The 16,268-nt window shown below is 57.9% G+C and overlaps 2 protein-coding genes and 1 pseudogene across 2 annotated transcripts in view; 2 read left to right on the top strand and 1 right to left on the bottom strand.

The window, feature by feature from the left end:
• The window catches only part of ABHD12 (abhydrolase domain containing 12, lysophospholipase), a 55,465-nt gene extending 47,328 nt beyond the window's left edge, over nt 1–8,137 (top strand). The window contains exons 7-13 of the mRNA XM_070472259.1: nt 981–1,110; nt 1,977–2,014; nt 2,458–2,537; nt 3,636–3,718; nt 5,751–5,829; nt 6,476–6,603; nt 7,501–8,137. Of these exons, the coding sequence (XP_070328360.1) occupies nt 981–1,110; nt 1,977–2,014; nt 2,458–2,537; nt 3,636–3,718; nt 5,751–5,829; nt 6,476–6,603; nt 7,501–7,540 (578 nt within the window). The 3' untranslated portion in view covers nt 7,541–8,137. The remainder of the gene's footprint in view (nt 1–980; nt 1,111–1,976; nt 2,015–2,457; nt 2,538–3,635; nt 3,719–5,750; nt 5,830–6,475; nt 6,604–7,500) is intronic.
• Nucleotides 3,810–4,682, top strand: LOC110127676 (cytochrome c oxidase subunit 7C, mitochondrial pseudogene; annotated as a pseudogene).
• A 1,998-nt stretch (nt 8,138–10,135) lies between the features above and the next one.
• The window catches only part of PYGB (glycogen phosphorylase B), a 34,625-nt gene continuing 28,492 nt past the window's right edge, over nt 10,136–16,268 (bottom strand). The window contains exons 16-20 of the mRNA XM_020878033.2: nt 15,859–16,000; nt 14,176–14,383; nt 13,592–13,726; nt 12,510–12,576; nt 10,136–11,430 (exon numbers count right to left, since the gene is read on the bottom strand). Coding sequence (XP_020733692.1) covers nt 11,278–11,430; nt 12,510–12,576; nt 13,592–13,726; nt 14,176–14,383; nt 15,859–16,000 — 705 coding nt within the window. The 3' untranslated portion in view covers nt 10,136–11,277. The remainder of the gene's footprint in view (nt 11,431–12,509; nt 12,577–13,591; nt 13,727–14,175; nt 14,384–15,858; nt 16,001–16,268) is intronic.

The raw sequence follows: 16,268 nt of genomic DNA, 5'->3' as shown, positions 1-16,268 counted from the left end.
TTCTTCTGTGAGTGTTCCGTTAGGAGGAAGGTGCTGGGTTGAAGAAACTCCGACAGGAGGCATATCCTTCCCTCCTGCCTTTGCTGCCTAAGGGCAGTGAGGGGGCAACCCTCTCCCTTGTTCACCTTCCTGCTTGTCTAACAGAAATAAGGTCCCATCTAACACTTCCTCTCTTCAGTTCCTGTTGAGTCTCTTTCTTTCTAAGCTGTACAAGAGACCAAAGTTCTGCCTGTGGCTCCTTGCCCCGTCTCTTTCTCTCATTTCTGTCTCCGTCTCTCTTGTTTCTCCCTGTCTCTGTCCTTGCCCCAGCTCGGGCTCTGAGCCCTCACTCTGGCCTTGTTCCTGGCACTGGCTTCTCCGCTAATCTGGGTCTGGGACGCCCCGGGGAGGTGGCCTGTGGTGCCCCTGCCTCTAGGTTTTGCTTGTGTTGCAGGACTTGCTCTCTATGAGCCTTGTGGTGCTTTCAGATCATTTGATGATGACTCACTGCTGAGCTGCTGGAAATGACAGTCACATTTGACTTTTCCAGAATCTGGAGGGAAGGGCCCTTGGGAGGTCAGAGTTTAGTTGGCTTTGCTCTGTGATGCAAACAGGATGCTAGGAGCCCCTTCCTTTGTGGGTCAGCGTTACCTTGAGCCTGGAATCTGCCCCGCCTGAAGCCTCTTCACAGCTGGGCCACAGAGCCAGGGCTGGGTTCAAGGCCGGGGCGGGCTGGACTGTCAACAGCTGAGCCTGGCCAAGCCCCAGGTGTTGGTGCCAGGGGTCTGTGGTCCGACCACCCTGTCTACTTCTGCTTGTTGAGACTCAGGTGAGGGTGGTGGTTGGGTTCAGAGATTGCGACAGCTGAGGAGATGGGAGAAACAAGCCGGCCTGGCTGAGACTTGAGGCCCCAGATGGCCTGGGCCTTCTGCTGAGAAGGGGGCGGAGGGGGGCTTGCCCCTTGCAGTCCCGTGACGTCCTCTTTGATGCTGCTTTCCCAGGTTGGGGTGACTCAGTGGGAACGCCGTCGGAGCGGGGCATGACATATGATGCACTCCATGTTTTTGACTGGATCAAAGTGCGAAGTGGAGACAACCCCGTGTACATCTGGGGCCACTCTCTCGGCACCGGGTGAGAGTTCCCAGCGTGGCAGTGGCGGGAGCAGGTCTGCACGGCGACTCTCCAGCCCCGGCTGCCAGAGGGGCCCCTGGTGTCCTGCAGCCTCCAGCAGTCCTGCTGGGCGCTGGGGATGAAGCCCCACAGTGCAGGGCACTCGGGCTCCCCAGGCCTGGCCGACCATGGCTGTGCTACGCAGCGCATCCAGGAGCATGGGCCTTTGGCCCACACATGGTGTCATTACTTAAAAACTTGGGGAGGCAGCAGTTGGGGTTCCCTTGTTCCATCTGCTAAAAGAGGAAGCGTTCTGTTCCATGTGGGCCAGTGTAAAGGTGCCCCAGACCTTCAGCAACTCTATTTTCCTGCTGCCTTTCCTTTGGACACATTGGCTGCAGGCTGGGCGGTGTCTGGGACTGGCCCTCCTGGCCCGTCCTTGTGGGTGGAGTGAGCCCTGGCCAGAGGGGAGCAGGCCGTCCCGCCGTGGGTGTCTGCCTGGACCTGCCCAGTTTGGTCCTGGGAAGGCAGGAGGCCTAGGCCGGGCAGAGTGCAGGTGCCGCCCCCTTCAGGGGCCGCCTCCCCACCGCCAGGGCTTCCTGGGTCCCACAGTGCTCTGGGCCCCTCCCATCTGCATCTGTAGGACCAGGTGTGAACTGGAGCATCGCTGTGCAGCCTGCAGGGGCGGTTCCAGGTGAGGCGCAGCACGTGCCTCGGGGCCGTGGAGGTGCCATCACGGAGTCCCTGTTGGAGGGGCTGGCCACTGGGCCCCTGCGCACCCCCACCCAAAACCCCACCCGTCACCGCGCCGGTTCTAGCTTCCCCAGGAACAGTCTCGTCTGCAATAGTTTTTGTCATGATCCAGCTGAACTTTTCCCTCTTTCCAGAGTGGCCACAAACCTGGTGCGGCGCCTCTGTGAGCGAGGTAGGCACTTGCGTAGGTTCCTATGCCACGGGTGTGGCCTGGCTCCCACGCAGGAGGGCTCTTTGGGCACCGGCTGTGCTCCAGGCCCTGCCAGCTTCTTGTGAAGAGGGGGTGGTGGATGAACGGGGTGGTGAGATGAGAGCCAGGGGTTGAAATGGGGGCCTGAGCAGTCCCCCCGAAGGCCTGACCCTGTTCCCCAGATTCTCTGGCAACTGGCAGAGCCTTGACAGGGGCTGGGCTCCATACAGGCAGCCTCAGCAGACATGGCTCTCAGGGTCTCCTGAGACCACTTCCCTCACGTGACCCCGGGAGGACTTGAGGGGCAGGGCCAGCCAGGTGGGCACCTGGGGTCCGTGGTCCTGTTGAGGGGGTGGTGGCATGAGGAGTGTCCCACTGGGGCTTCTTGCTCACCTCCCAGTTCCCTGTTGGTCTTATTTATCTAGAGACTCCTCCAGATGCCCTCATCTTGGAATCTCCGTTCACTAATATCCGTGAAGAAGCCAAGAGCCATCCGTTCTCAGTGGCAAGTACAGAGCTTATTAAAGACAGACTTATTTATGTAATGGAAATAATAGCTATAACATATAAAAATGAGTAAATATGCATATAAGTAAATTAAAATGTCAAAAATTATTTAAGTATTCTAATAAATACAGACGTTATTGAAAGTTAATTCTCATTTAATTCTGGGCACTGGCCTGACTGCAGAGCCACTCACGATATTTATAGTTTCATGCCAGGTAGAAGGGTGTGGTCACAGTCAGGTTGTCTGAGGGAGGCTAGACCCACAGGAGGCCTTGCCCCATGGCACAGGTTGCCCACCTGGCATTGCTGCCCCTGGGGCCCAGTGCGGGCTGGGAGTGGAGCTGCTGTGTGCCCCAGAGAACCCTTGGTGGGAATCCCGTGCTGTTGGGTCCTCATTGGCTGGCCTCAAGGCCTGAGACCCTCCGTTTACAGGCTGGGTCCAGAGGGGGGCCCTCTGTGTCCTGTTGCTTCCTCCTCCTCCTCCCACTGCTTCTGTGTGTCCAGGGGCACCGTGTCAGCCCTGCCTGACCTCACGCTGCCTGTTGCAGACAGAAGAGTCCTTTGTTGGGTGTTCTTTGATATTGCTCTTCTCCCGAATCACACGGTCCTCCATTTTCTTGGGCGTTGTGGCCTGTTGTGTGTGGCAAGCCTGGTCCCTGAGGCTTGGGTGTGGGAGCCCTATTTGTGGGCAATCCCCCGCAGCCAGTCTGGGGCCTCTTGACTGGGCGTCTGAAGGTTGGGGGAGGGATAGCAGGACCGCCATCCACCCCCCACCCACCCCCAGCTCTGGGGCCACCAGTCAGCCTGATTGGAAGCAGGGGTGACCCTGGCCCTACAGAGGTATAGTTCTGCCCATCCCCCAGCTCTGGGGCATCAGTCAGCCTGATTGGAAGCAGGAGTGACCCCGGCCCCTATGGAGGTATATTACCACCCATCCCCCCCAGCTCTGGGGCCACCTAATTGGAAGCAGGGGTGACCCTGGCTACCACCCATCCCCCTCAGCTCTGGGTCCACCAGTCAGCCTGATTGGAAGCAGGGGTGACCCCAGCCCCACGGCGGTATAGTAATTGATTCTCTGTCAACATGTCACCTCCAGATCTATCGATACTTCCCTGGGTTTGACTGGTTCTTCCTTGATCCCATCACAAGCAGTGGAATTCAGTTTGCAAATGATGAAAAGTGAGTACTGTGGGAGAGAATTTAGAAGAACCCCAAGAACCCTCAGAATAAGTGTCTTGAGTCATGTTAACCAAGGAGGGTGGGATTCTGGACATGTAGGGGTCTTTTCTAAGCAACACATCTCTATAAAGGGAACGTCAGGTAGAGAAAGGGAAGTAGGAAGGTGGAAAGACTTGTAGAGTTAAAGAAATAGGAAAACAGCGTATTCTTTGGTCCATAGAACTGTTTTACTTGAAAATTATTTGTCAAAACCAGAACTCCTGAACAGGTGTTAAAGCAGCAAGAGTAACCGTTGTTCAAAAAATGACTTTGCCTTAGCCATTTGATTTGTGTTTAGTTATGGAAAGAAGTTCTGAAGGTTAATATTAAAAATATTTCTGACAGTTGGGGGAACAAGGTCGTGAGGAAGCAGCACGCGTTTTGCGGCCGCCATTTCTTCCGCCTTCAGTCTTGATCTTTTGTAGAGCTTCCAACAGCGCTATGTTGGGACAGAGCATCCGGAGGTTCACAACCTCTGTGGTTCGTCAGAGCCACTACAAGGAGGGTCCAGGGAAGAATATACCATTTTCAGTGGAAAACAAGTGGAGGTTACTAGCTATGATGACTTTGTTCTTTGGGTCTGGATTTGCTGCACCTTTCTTTATAGTGAGACACCAACTGCTTAAAAAGTGACCCATGAGACAGATATGAAGAGGAACATATTAAGAGGTGCAGTCTCTTAAAAGGATCAAACCCTTGAACTCAGCATCCTAGATACGTTTGTAAATAAACTTATGGCATAAAAAAATATATATATATATATATATTTCTGTTAAGTAAACCAGAAGTTACATATTCTATTTTTAGGGCTCTTTCTTTGAACAACGTTCAAGTTCAAGTAACATTATCTTTGTGATATCTTTATTTCATGGCCTTAATTTATTCTAAAAAAATAAAATTTTTATCTGAATATTCAGTGAATATTCATTTTTAAAAGAAGAATTACCTGAATAAACTGGATTTCCTCCAAAAGTGATGACAGTGAGAAAGTCACCCTGTGGCTGTCCCCCAGCTGAGCCAGTATGAATGCTGGGGTGGGGCTGGCCATGCCTCACCCCCTGGAAGTCAGGAGCCCCTGCTTGGTGGGCAGGTCTGTTCCCAAATACTTGCCAAGGTGACTGCATGTGAGCCAGGCCTCAAGAGTTGGAGAAACAAAGGACCAGCTTGGCGGGTGGAACTTATGAAAAGATGTAGAATGTCAAAGCATGTCTTGCACACTGGCAAGCACTTCGCCGTGGGAGTAAAATGTGGTGCGTGGGTGATCTGTGTGCCACTAGCAGCAGTGCAGCCTGCCAGACGGCTGGGTGCACAGCCAGGCCTGGTCCTGCCAGGTGCTAGGCTTGCCCTGGGGCTGCCGCACAAAGTCCCAGATCGGGATGAGATTGCCAGTAGCAGGCGTCTGCTGCGTCCACCAGCTCCCCGGGAGGCCTCAGTGAGGGGCAGCTAGGCACGCCCAGGGCCTACCAGTCCTGCAGCCTGTCCTTCGGTAGGCGATTTGCTGAAGGGTTTGGATTGAGTGACCATTTTGAGAATGTTCATTTATTTGAAACGTTCAGGAATTAAATGTTGTATACACAAGAGAGAAACTAGAGGTGGCTCTTTTGCCAGCCGGTGTCCAGTAATGCTCATTTGCGGTAAGTTTCCTGGCCCACCTGTTAGTCAGTTTGTAAATGTCATTTGTAATTTTTTAAGAATAGTGTACTGGCAAAGTTTGTTTGTTTTCTTTTTAAATTTCCAGGAAATATTCAGGGACCCGATTTGGTGAATGAATTTATCTCTAGATTTGATTGACACTTGTCACCTAGAACAGATACTGATGGAAACATCTAAGAAATCAGTTGCTAGTTCTGTATTAAAAGTGCCTGGCAATTTGAGCCCTTCTGCACCACGGTGAAGTGCTCCCTCACTGGGCCCTGCTGTCGGCAGTCTGGGAACCCGGGAGGCCCAGCCTGTCCTGGCCATCCAGTGCCTTTCTCCCTCCCCACTCCCGCAGTGTGAAGCACATCTCCTGCTCCCTGCTCATCCTGCACGCCGAGGACGACCCGGTCGTGCCCTTCCAGCTTGGCAGAAAGGTGGGTGTCAGGCAGACTCATGTTCGGGTGAGGCAGTTGTGGAAGAGGGTCCCGCTGCCGGCCGGGCCCCTTGTGAGGGAGAAGGCAGGGGAGGTTGATGGTTCAGAACTCTCACGTATTCTCTTGCCTCTGGGATGGGGCTGACATCCTCAGACGTCCTCTTGTTGTGGGGCCTCTGTGTCTGCTTTTGCTGCATCTGCCTTTGCTGCCAGGCAGCAGGATTAGATTTGTAGGTAGGGAGTAGGGTGGGAGGGAGCACCTCTGACCGTGGCAGTGGTGAGGGGCAGGGGCAGGTTAGAGGGCAGGGGGCCCAGGCTGCCTCCGAACAGGTCTGTGCCTAGGACCTGGCCATCTAGTGCTGGAAGGAGGGGCTGAGGTGCCACAGACCCTGAGCCAGCTTTTAGATGGGCCTTGACCCAGGCATACGACCAACCCAGCCCTGGGACAGAGCCGTCAGGCTGCCCTGGGCACTCAGGCCACCATGGCATCCCGGGGCAGGTGGCCTGAGGGTGCTGAGGGCCCCTGAGGAAGGCTGGTCTTGAGACGGGGTGAGGACAGAGAGGGTCTTGAGGGGTGGCCCAAGGGTCCTGTGGCTGAGGCAGGTCACCCCAGGCCCCGGGCGCCGACCCTCCTCTCCCTCCCCCAGCTCTACAACATCGCCGCGCCATCACGCAGCTTCCGGGACTTCAAGGTTCAGTTCATCCCCTTCCACTCGGACCTCGGCTACAGACACAAGTACATCTACAAGAGCCCCGAGCTCCCGCGGATCCTGAGGTGAGGCGCCACCCTCATCCGCCACGCAGGATGGCATGCGGGAGCTGGGCAAGCCCCTGTGGCCACAGCTGGGACAGTCGTGCCAGGCTGGTCAAGGGGGTCTGGTGTCAGCACGTGTGGCCTGCTGGGCTGCGGTCCCCTGTGTGTGGTTGGGCAGTGAGGACACCACGGCTGCTGTGCTCAGGCCCCCCTGTCCCCTCCCACAGGCCTGTCAGGTCACTGCCCCTGCATGGGGTTTGTGTGGTAGGGGTAATGCAGGTCTGGGCCAGCTCCCCTAAAGCCTGTTGGTCCCCAGATGCCTCAGGGAGGGAGGCCGGCACGTGGGCTGCAGCCCAGCCACCTGTCCCAAGCTTGGGAATGAGGGTGCCCGGATGGCAGAGGGAAGGGTTTCGATGGACCAGACGCTCCTGGCCTCCCACTCGGGGGTGCAGGCTGTCCCCACGTCCCGGCTGCGGGGCCTCTGCTGAGCCCAGGCTGCTGGAATCAGCCCTTGGAGAAATGTGTGCTGGGGAACTCCACTGGTATGTGAGGCCCTCGAAGTCCCAGGGGCACAGCTCTTTGGTCTTGACATTTCTTGGCACATGGAATGTGTGTTGCTGAGAGGGGATGGTAAGAGCATGGCATTGCTCTGGGACTGTGGTTTTTCCCTGTAAAAGGCACACATCACAGAAAATGTAGACCAGAGAGCCGCTCCAGCATCGGGGTGCAGTGACCTGTCCTCACTCCGTCAGGACTTGACTTGGCGCTGCCCTTGGCACCCTGCCCATTTGCCTCGCAGGGTGTGGTCCTTGGAGCTTCTTTGCGGCCTCCCGGGTGGGCTGTGGGAGGACGGTGGGAGGCGGGGTCTCCGATCTGGCCCGGAGGGGTTTGGCTGACAGCTGTTCTCCTCTGCTCCAGGGAGTTCCTGGGGAAGTCGGAACCGGGACGCCAGCACTGAGTTGCTCGTGCCTGGGAACATGAAGGCCTCTGCCCTCGTCCCCCTTTCCTCCTGCCAGCCTGGCCCCCCAGAGATGCGCCTGGAGAGGGAACACGGATGCCAGGGGAAGCCCTGGCAGACCTGAGGCACTGTCCTGAGTGGCGGGGAGCAGGGGTCTCTGTGGACCACGCGGAGGCGGCATGTGACCCTCTCCCCCTCATGCTGCCCCTCAGCCGGAAGGCTTGTTGGGAAGACAGTGACAGAACTTTCTGGCCATTGGCTAGTTGATCCCATACCTCCTGAGCCAGGCACGGGGAGCCTGGGACAGGAGGTGAGGGGTCTTGGGACCACGCTGAGCTTTCTGGCACCACCCTTGAGAACGTGGGCGAACGTGGGTTCTTTCTGTTCCCTCCAGAATGGACGCTCATGGCTCTACCAGCCCCTCCTGCCCTGCCCACCCTGCTTGCCTTCCTCGTTGTCCCTGCCTCCCTGGGCCGCCCCGCTGCTCCCTGCTGGGGAGGGGCCGGTGACCTGCCTTCCTCTGATGTCCACCCACTTGTCTGCCTAACCAGGCCTTAGACTGAGCATTTATTTAAGAATAAAATCGTGGTGGTGGTCTATCTGTTTTCTCACTGCTGCCTCCAGCGGTGTCCAGGCTGTGCCCACAGCCCCAGGCCACTCTCTGAACCCAGCCATGTGAGGAGGGGGTGGCTCTGTAAGGCCAAGGATTGCAGGGTTTCTTCCAGCTCCTGCAGACACTGAGGTCCCGCAGGGAGGGGTGTTGTGTCGGAGGCATGTTCACGGGGAGGTTGTCTTCTCCGGTGGGGCAGATGGCCTTTTCCTAAAACCAGGTCTTTGTGGGTGAGCCTTTCAACCTTACAGTTAACAAGCTCATTGAATGTTGCTGTGTTGATGGATGGGCAGTGGGATTTCCCTCAGAGACCCGGGACGAGCCCCTGGCTACTCGTGAAAGGACTCAGGCTGCTGGAGTCCAGGTACTCCCGTTCTGCCCTGGGAGTGTCAGCTTGTTCACTCACTGGTCGTGGCGTTTGGCCAAGCCCACCTCCCACGCACAACGCCAGTGCCCACTCACCACCCTCCTCTCACCACCAGAGGGAGATGGTGTGTGGCTTTCTAAGGGGGCTGCACACCGTACAGTACAGGGCTAGTCTCAAGGCAGAGGACTTTGGTTCACTCTCCTTGGGCTTCCCTTGAGGCTCAGCTGGTAGAGAATCCTGCCTGTAATGCAGACCTGGGTTTGATCCTGGTTGGGAAGATCCCCTGGAGAAGGGAAAGGCTACCCACTCCAGTATTCTGGCCTGGAGAATTCCATGGACTGTACAGTCCATGGAGTTGCAAAGAGTCGGGCACAACTGAGTAACTTTCACCTTCTCCTAAAGGCAGGTCTTCCTCCCCTAGATCCTTAGGCTCTGACACTTTCGAGTCAGTGCAGAAATTCCCCGGGGTGGGGAGGAGCTTATTTGCCTTCTCTCCCTTACTGCCCTTGGCCTGTGAGCAGCTGTGAACTGGCTGGAGGCCCAGAAACAGGAGATTACACCCTCTTCAAAACACCTTAGAGCTGCCCATGGCAATTCTGAGCCACCTGGTCCTCAGCTTCACGTCCCCTTGGCTTTCTGGGATGCCTATCCTGATCTGACACTGCCTTCATGTAACTAAAGCACAAAGCCCATGTGGTCAGGGCGGCCCCCATGGGCTTCTCAGGCTTTGTCACTGGGGCTCCTGGCAGCCCCACAGCCCAGGGCCACATCCCCTGCTCGTCCTGACCAGCGAGGCCATCTGAGACTGTCTACACTTCGCTTGCTCTGCCTGGGCTCAAGCCTTCATCCTGTTTTTCTTTAAATTTTGTCTGTGTAAGTTGCCTCAGATTTTACCGTGGGGGGTGGGTGGGGAGGATAAAGTAAGATATAAAGTAAAAATACAAGCTGTTAGTGTTTTTACAGGTCTGACAGCCTGAAGATAAAGCATAACAAGGTTGCTGAGCAGGTAGCTCCCGCTCTCGACACCTTTCATGTAATTAGGTCTACATGTCTCTGCCTGGGGGTGTCTCCGCTTATTACCTCAGTCCAAGAAGCTCAGCTTAAACTGTGGAGTAGGACTGACCCTTTGTTGAGTCACAAAGTCAGTTTGTGGTCAAGAACAGCTCGAGATGCCCACATTGATCTGTGGTCACAGCCTATGGAAGCACGTGTCCTGGGAGCTGCCCCAGACCCGAGACCAGGTGCCCCTCCCCCAACACTTGGGCTCTCTGGGTAACACTGAGCCCTGAGTTCACATCTCACTGGGTTTTTTATTTAACTTGCAGCCATATAGTTTGGGGAGGGGAATGATTTGGTCCCCAGGAGTTCCACTTCCCAGGACCAGGAGTGGGTGGCAAAAGACAGGTGCAAAAGAGCAGTACAATTCACACCCAAAACGCCAACACTCAGCTGACGTTTTCGCAATGCTGGGTTTGATGACTCAGGCTCACGGGGCTCCGAGTCCCACAGCAGCTGGGTGAGAGAACGTTCTGTCCCCAGTCCCAGAGCGGTGGGCCATAGTGTATCCAGGCTGGGACACGCAGCGCCCTGGGTGCAGAGACACACAGAGGCCAGAGCATCTGAGCACAAGCAGGTTTAATTGCTTTTCTCACACGAGGCAGTGACAGCGAGGGGCACAGTGACAGTCACACTTGGCCTAAAGAGCGGGCAGCAATGGGTGCTGGGGGCACGACTGCAGACCCCCCAGTTCTGGTGGGGTGAGGGCAGAACCCCAAGCCACCCAGGTCCAGCATGTGAGAGTGCAGAGCTTCCACAAGCTTCTGCCCCAGCTCCCGCCTGCTCCCAGGCTTCATCCTTCCCACCATTCAGCCGCCATCCCTGGTGCCATCCTGCCGTCTGGGTAGAATGGAGGGTGGGCTCCCCTCTGGGCCCACCAGTCCTTTTCCAGACCAGGTTGTCCTGCTGCCTCCTGCCTGACGGGCAGAGGGAGGGTGCAGGCCTGGTGCAGGGCTGGGCATTCAGCCTTATCCAGTTAGGTGGGGACCCCAAGTGAAAACACCCCAGCATTGCCTCTCTAGGCATAAACTTCAAAAGTGCTATTTTCCCTTGCTAAAACAAGGAAAACCTCAGCTAGTTTCATTTCCTTGTGGAAGATCTTTTGAAAAAGCAAAATTGAACCAATTCTGCACCAGCCAGCCTTGTCCTGACCGAAGCCCCTGGTTCTGGACACAGGTGTCCTCACCAGTGTCACCCTCAGTTCCCCTGGGGCCCTGCTACCTGCTCAATCTGGAAACCCCGGGTCAGGTGCACACATGGCCGCTATTAGGACATGGCCCAGCGCCCTGGACCCTCCCAGCAGGGCCAGGAGGCAGAGCTGGGCTGGGAGAGACTGGACGGCCAGCCTGTGTGCTGCAGAAACACACGCTTGCCCAAGCTTTGTCATGGCTACCTGACTGGACTCCAAAGTGCAGAGGCTCAAAACTGAATACGAGCTCACACAGGTCTGTACAGGGCTGTGGGGAAGCTGAGTGGGCATCCTGGGGGGTGGGGGTGTGTGGGGGGCGAGCCCTGTCAGTGCTTGGGACCTGCTCTCCGGCAGGCAATGAGGGGGCATCTCCACACCCCAGCCCCTCAAAGCCACCACCACGATTCCCCCAACCCTCCTGGAAGTGGCACTGAAAGAAGCAGGGCGCTAGCAAAATGCTTGGAGACAACGGGCAGAGTCAGCAAGGGGATGAAAGCTGGTCCCGAGGCTGGGGCCTAGTCCCTGGGGAGGCTGGGCGGTGGGGCCTGCAGGGCAGGCGGCTCCGCGCCCCAGATGTCGCGGGCGTACTCTGTGATGGTCCGGTCACTGGAAAACTTGCCCGAGCAGGCAATGTTCCTGATGACCTTCTTGGTCCACTCCTTGGGGTTCTGCAGAGGGAGGTTGGCGCTCAGTGACCTCAGTCTGTTCCCAGATGCGCTCAGCCCTGGGCAGCCTGATGGAAGGCAGGCCCTCACAGCTAGAGCTCACTGGGAAGGGGGCCCACCCACCAGGAAAGCTTCCAGGTGAGCAGACGGCCTGGAGCCTGAGGGGTCCTGCCAGGGCAGAGTGCACACAATGCAGACACCCTGCCAGGAGGGGATTCGCCCCCAGACTGCAGCCAGCGCCAGGAGGGCACTCCTCGAAGGGAGGTCAGGGTACCTCCTTGAGCCCAGGGTCACCTGGCCTCCCAGGCCCCCTCCTGTCCTGTCTCAGGAGGAGACTTCAGGAGCTGTTTCCTGAGTTGAGGGGAATGGTGAGATACAAGCCCCTCGGGCTGTGTCCAAAAACCTGCTTTGACGATCTGGGCAGCGACTACACAGCCACGCCCCCGTTGCCAGTGTCCCCTCCTGCGGCCAAGCCTGGCCAGGTGCACGGGCTATGACACCCTGTCACCTCCCCAGGTTCAGGAGCTGAGTCTTCCCGGGAGGCTCCCCTGGCTGTGCCCGCTCCCTGCAGGTCACACAGAGGCGGGACCTGGGGCGGCAGTGGAGAGCCAGCTCCAGCGTGCCCGCCCTGGAGCTGCAGGTCCTCACCCTGCTCGCTGGTGACCCGTCCACTGCCTGAGAAACCATTCACCTCCCTTTAAGCACAAAGGTCTTCGCTGCCCACGATCCGCGTCTCCTGCCTCAGGCCTCATGCCCCTCATGTCCTCCTCACACGCGCGCAGGCGGTCAGACTGAGCCGGGGTGTGGCAGCGCCTCTGGGAGCAAGGTCCTGCCCTGCCCGCTGGCTCTGTGGCGGCGCCCAGGCTGCAGGGGCATGTGTGCTGGTGTGGACAGCAGCCTGGCCCCAAGGGTCCCAGGTGATAGCCCAGGCAGCTGCCCAGCTGAGGCAGTCCTTGAGCAAGAGAGGAAGAAGCCTGACCTGCTCTGGGCCACTAGGTCAGCTGTGAGCTCCCGGGAGTGGCCTGAGACAGCAGGACACGGTCCCACCCTGCAACTTCCCTGCCAGGGCCCAAGAATCTCACCCGGTACAGCTGGTCCACCCGGGCCTGGCACGCCACGTACGCTTCATAATCCGCAAACACCTTGAACCTGAAATGGGAGACAGGAAGCTGGGCTGGGCAGGTGGCAAATGGGAGGTCAGAAAAAGGGCCCCCAGATTTGGCTGGCTGCATCCTTGTGCTCTACAGGACAGGGGTGGCCACAGTGGCTGCTCTCTGAGCAGCAGTGCTGTCCTGGAGACACTACTCTAGAAAAACCTTATTATAGCCCCATGCTGTTGAAAGAAACCGTGCCCTTGGGCTAGAGGAACACAGACTAAGGTCCCCTCCACCTCCAGGGGGGCCCAGGGGATGTAGACTCACCACCACCTGTTCTCAGGTCTCGTCAGCTGACAACTGGTGGTACAGGATTTATGACACATAAATGTGTTTTGTTTACAACTGATTCAGGATCACGATTCATAGAACCCTGTAAAATCTCTCCTAGATCCCAGAATCAGCAGGGCTGAGCGCCCAGCCCCAGATGTGCATGGAGTTATGATTGGGTTTGACAGAAGCCAGCAGATGACATTCACTGGAACACAACAGACTAACCCACAGGAACCGAAAGTGGAATAAAGGTCGATTCTCAGCCTTCAGCAGACCTGCCTTTTACCAGGGTGGAGCAGAGGCCTGTGGTCAAGGCAGATGCCACTGTCGACCTGTGACAAGTGAGCAAGGCTGTGCCCAGAGGAGCGTCACCCCGTGTCAGTGGCCTTGTCATAAAACACGAACCACGTGGAGACTTGCAGCCTCACAAGTTCTTTCCACCTGAACCACTCCTGGACTCCCAGGAGTGGTTAACACCCAGGCTCCCTGCATCCCAGGCACGTCACCTCCATCCACCCACAGACGTGACATCACCTCCTGCTTGTCATGCAATCCCATCACCAGGCTCTGAGGCTCGCCAAGCACAGTCAGAGGCCCCACAAGCCCAAGTGCCTGGATGTGGCCAAGCCTCTGGTGGTGGGCTGAGGTGGGGGTGAGCCTCACTGAAGCCCAGGCTTCACCCCAAATGATGTGTGGTCTTGAACGAGCAGTGGGGAGGGACGAGGGTCCTATCCCACCTGTCATGGTTCAGCAGCATGTCGACAACGTCCTTAAAGCAGTCGGGCTCCCTGGGGGAGAAGAAGCCGCTGTTGATCTGGTCCACGGCCTGCCGCAGCTCGGGCAGGCGGTCGTAGTACTCGCGGGCGTTGTACCTGCAGGAGACGGCGGACTCGTGAGCAGGCAGGGCCAGGCCCAGTCAGGCTGGGCTGGCTGCTGAGGGCACGTCACCTCCACCTCCTCCTGGTACAAACATGTGGTGGCTGAGATGGTCCTTCAGGAGGGGCTGCTCAAAGGGTCCCGCAGAGCCCCCACCCCCAATCCGTGCCAGGACCTTGCAGAAGAAAATGACATGTGAAGTCGGACCTGAGAGCCATCAGGGAATCCGGGGAGAGGGAGGCGTGCGGCAGACACAGGGCAAGGCCAGAAGGGGCAGTGCTTGCAGGCTGACACGGTTCCCACCATTTGGGTTCAGCCCCTGGTGCCTGAGGCCTCCCCGGGTCCCCTGAGGGATTTCAGGCAACTAGGCTGAGCTGGGACCCCCTCAAGGTATCCACGGGTGTGAGGACACTTAGAGGAGATGGAGGCCTCGAGAAGAACCCACCCTTTCTGGTCCAGGGCCTCCACGTCCTCCACCCGCAGGCCAAAGATGAAGAGGTTCTCGGCCCCGGCCTCCTCGGCCATCTCCACGTTAGCCCCGTCCATGGTGCCGATGGTAAGGGCCCCGTTGAGCATGAACTTCATGTTGCCCGTGCCTGAGGCTTCAGTGCCCGCGGTGGAGATTTGCTGAGACAGGTCGGCGGCGGGGATGACTGCGGGGAGTGGGGCGCAGACAAGACCCATCAGTCAGGAGGCAAAAGAGAAACAGGAATGGCCAGGGGACACCATGCACTGCCCCCCACCCTGCACAGCTCCCCTTCCCAACCAAGGGCAGCTCGAGGCAGTGGGTCCACGTGGAGATGCCGAGAAGCCCTGCAGGTGGCAGAGGACCTCTGTCCTAGAACCTGTGGACCAGGGCCATACCAAAGCTGGGTTGGGTATTCTTTCCCTTGTATCCTGACATCACTGCTGTCTTAGTCCATCAGCCCATAGGCTCCTTAAATGACTTTGAAAGGAATCGACTCTCACAGGAGCAGAGGACTGGGGACAGTCTTCCTGTGGCCTTATGCCTGGGAGTCCCTCTGTACAGCCTGGGCAAAGCAGCCGAGTCACAACCCCCCAGCAGCCGGGCAGCTTCTCCCACACGTGGGTTCCTGTGTCTTGCCATGGCGGCAGGAGCACGGCTTCCATCCTGCCTGCCTCAGCGACCCTGCTCCCGCATCCTCAGCGGGTCCTCAGGGCTGACAGATGCTGCTTCTCTGACCCGGTCAGTGGGCACTCGGGGTCAGCCAAGTCCAGAGTCCAGCCCCGTCTTCATGGTCAGGGCCAGGTGCTGGGATGGAGACATAGACACCCCCGGCCCCTCGGACAGAGGGACACGGGCAGACAGGATGGTGGACACATGACTACAGCAAGTCCAAGAGCTGGGGAGCATGAGGCCTGACCCCAGGCTGTCCCCGAGGTCAGTTCTAGGAAGTGCAAGAGCTAGCCTGGGAGTTCCAGGCGGCATAGGGCCTGAGACGTTGTGAGAAGCTCAGTGAAGCACGAACCACAACACAACCCTGGTGCCACAGATGGTCCAGGGCAGTGGTGGGACCACAGGGATGATGTTGATGACCAAGCTGCACTGGAGGGGGAAGGAGTGTGATAGCCTGCCCTCCACTGATGCAGGAGGGCAGCGTACAGTCCCCTGGACCAGAGGGGCTACAACTTGGGCCACGATTCCAGGCTCAGGTTTCCTAGCATTTTCTGCCAGGTCTCTAGAAGCGGCTGCCTTAGAAAGGCCAGTCCAGCTCAGGAGAACCCTACTCTGAGCCACATGTGGCCACAGGCCCTTCTCTGGGTGGCAACACGTACCCAGGACCCCCACAGTGGAGGGCCCCAGCTAGATGCCCCCAGAGCAGATGCAGGCCAGAGTGAACAGGTGGGGACAAGCAGAATCATCCTTGGGGCAGGGGGAGGGTGGGGGGCATGGGCCACCAAGAGCGAGCCCAGGGGCAGGAAGGCCAAGCTGAGGGGCGGAGGCATGAGGAGGGGAGGGCAGGAAGTACAGAGACCAGGGCCTTGGCTACCAGACCGGGGCCCCTCTGGCTGGGGAACGTGGTATCAGGGCCATTAATCTGCCTGAAGGCAAGACAGGCCCTGACCAGCAAGAACCACCCGCTGCAGCCAGGCAGGGCGGGCTCACCTTTCTCGGCCAAGGACACCCGGTAGTTTTCCAGGAAGATCACTTTGAGCCTGTCGCCCACAATCGGATCATGGTTGACGATGTCACCAATGGACGTGACCAGCTTGATGATCTTCTTAGCCATGTGGTAGCCGGGCGCTGCCTGCCACAGGGAAAGGGTCACACAGCACATACCCTGTGCTCAGGGCAGGGTCGCTGGAGCCCGGCTTGGACGAGCCCAGCTGAGTGGCTCGGCTGGTGGGAGGGGGCCCCATGGGGGCTGAGGTCATGGCATCCTTGTGTGTCTTTCAACCTGACAGACGGGCCCACAGGGCACAGCACCCCAGCCGCCCCCTTGGTGCCAAGTGAGCGCCTCTCGTGACAGCCCTTTACCCACACGCACAGATCAGTCAGCCTCAAGCTTGGTTTCC

This window comes from Odocoileus virginianus, chromosome 9, assembly GCF_023699985.2.
Source record: "Odocoileus virginianus isolate 20LAN1187 ecotype Illinois chromosome 9, Ovbor_1.2, whole genome shotgun sequence".
Lineage (NCBI taxonomy): Eukaryota > Metazoa > Chordata > Mammalia > Artiodactyla > Cervidae > Odocoileus > Odocoileus virginianus.
Note: the sequence above shows the minus strand (reverse complement) of the source record. Positions and strands in the feature narration are given on the sequence as shown.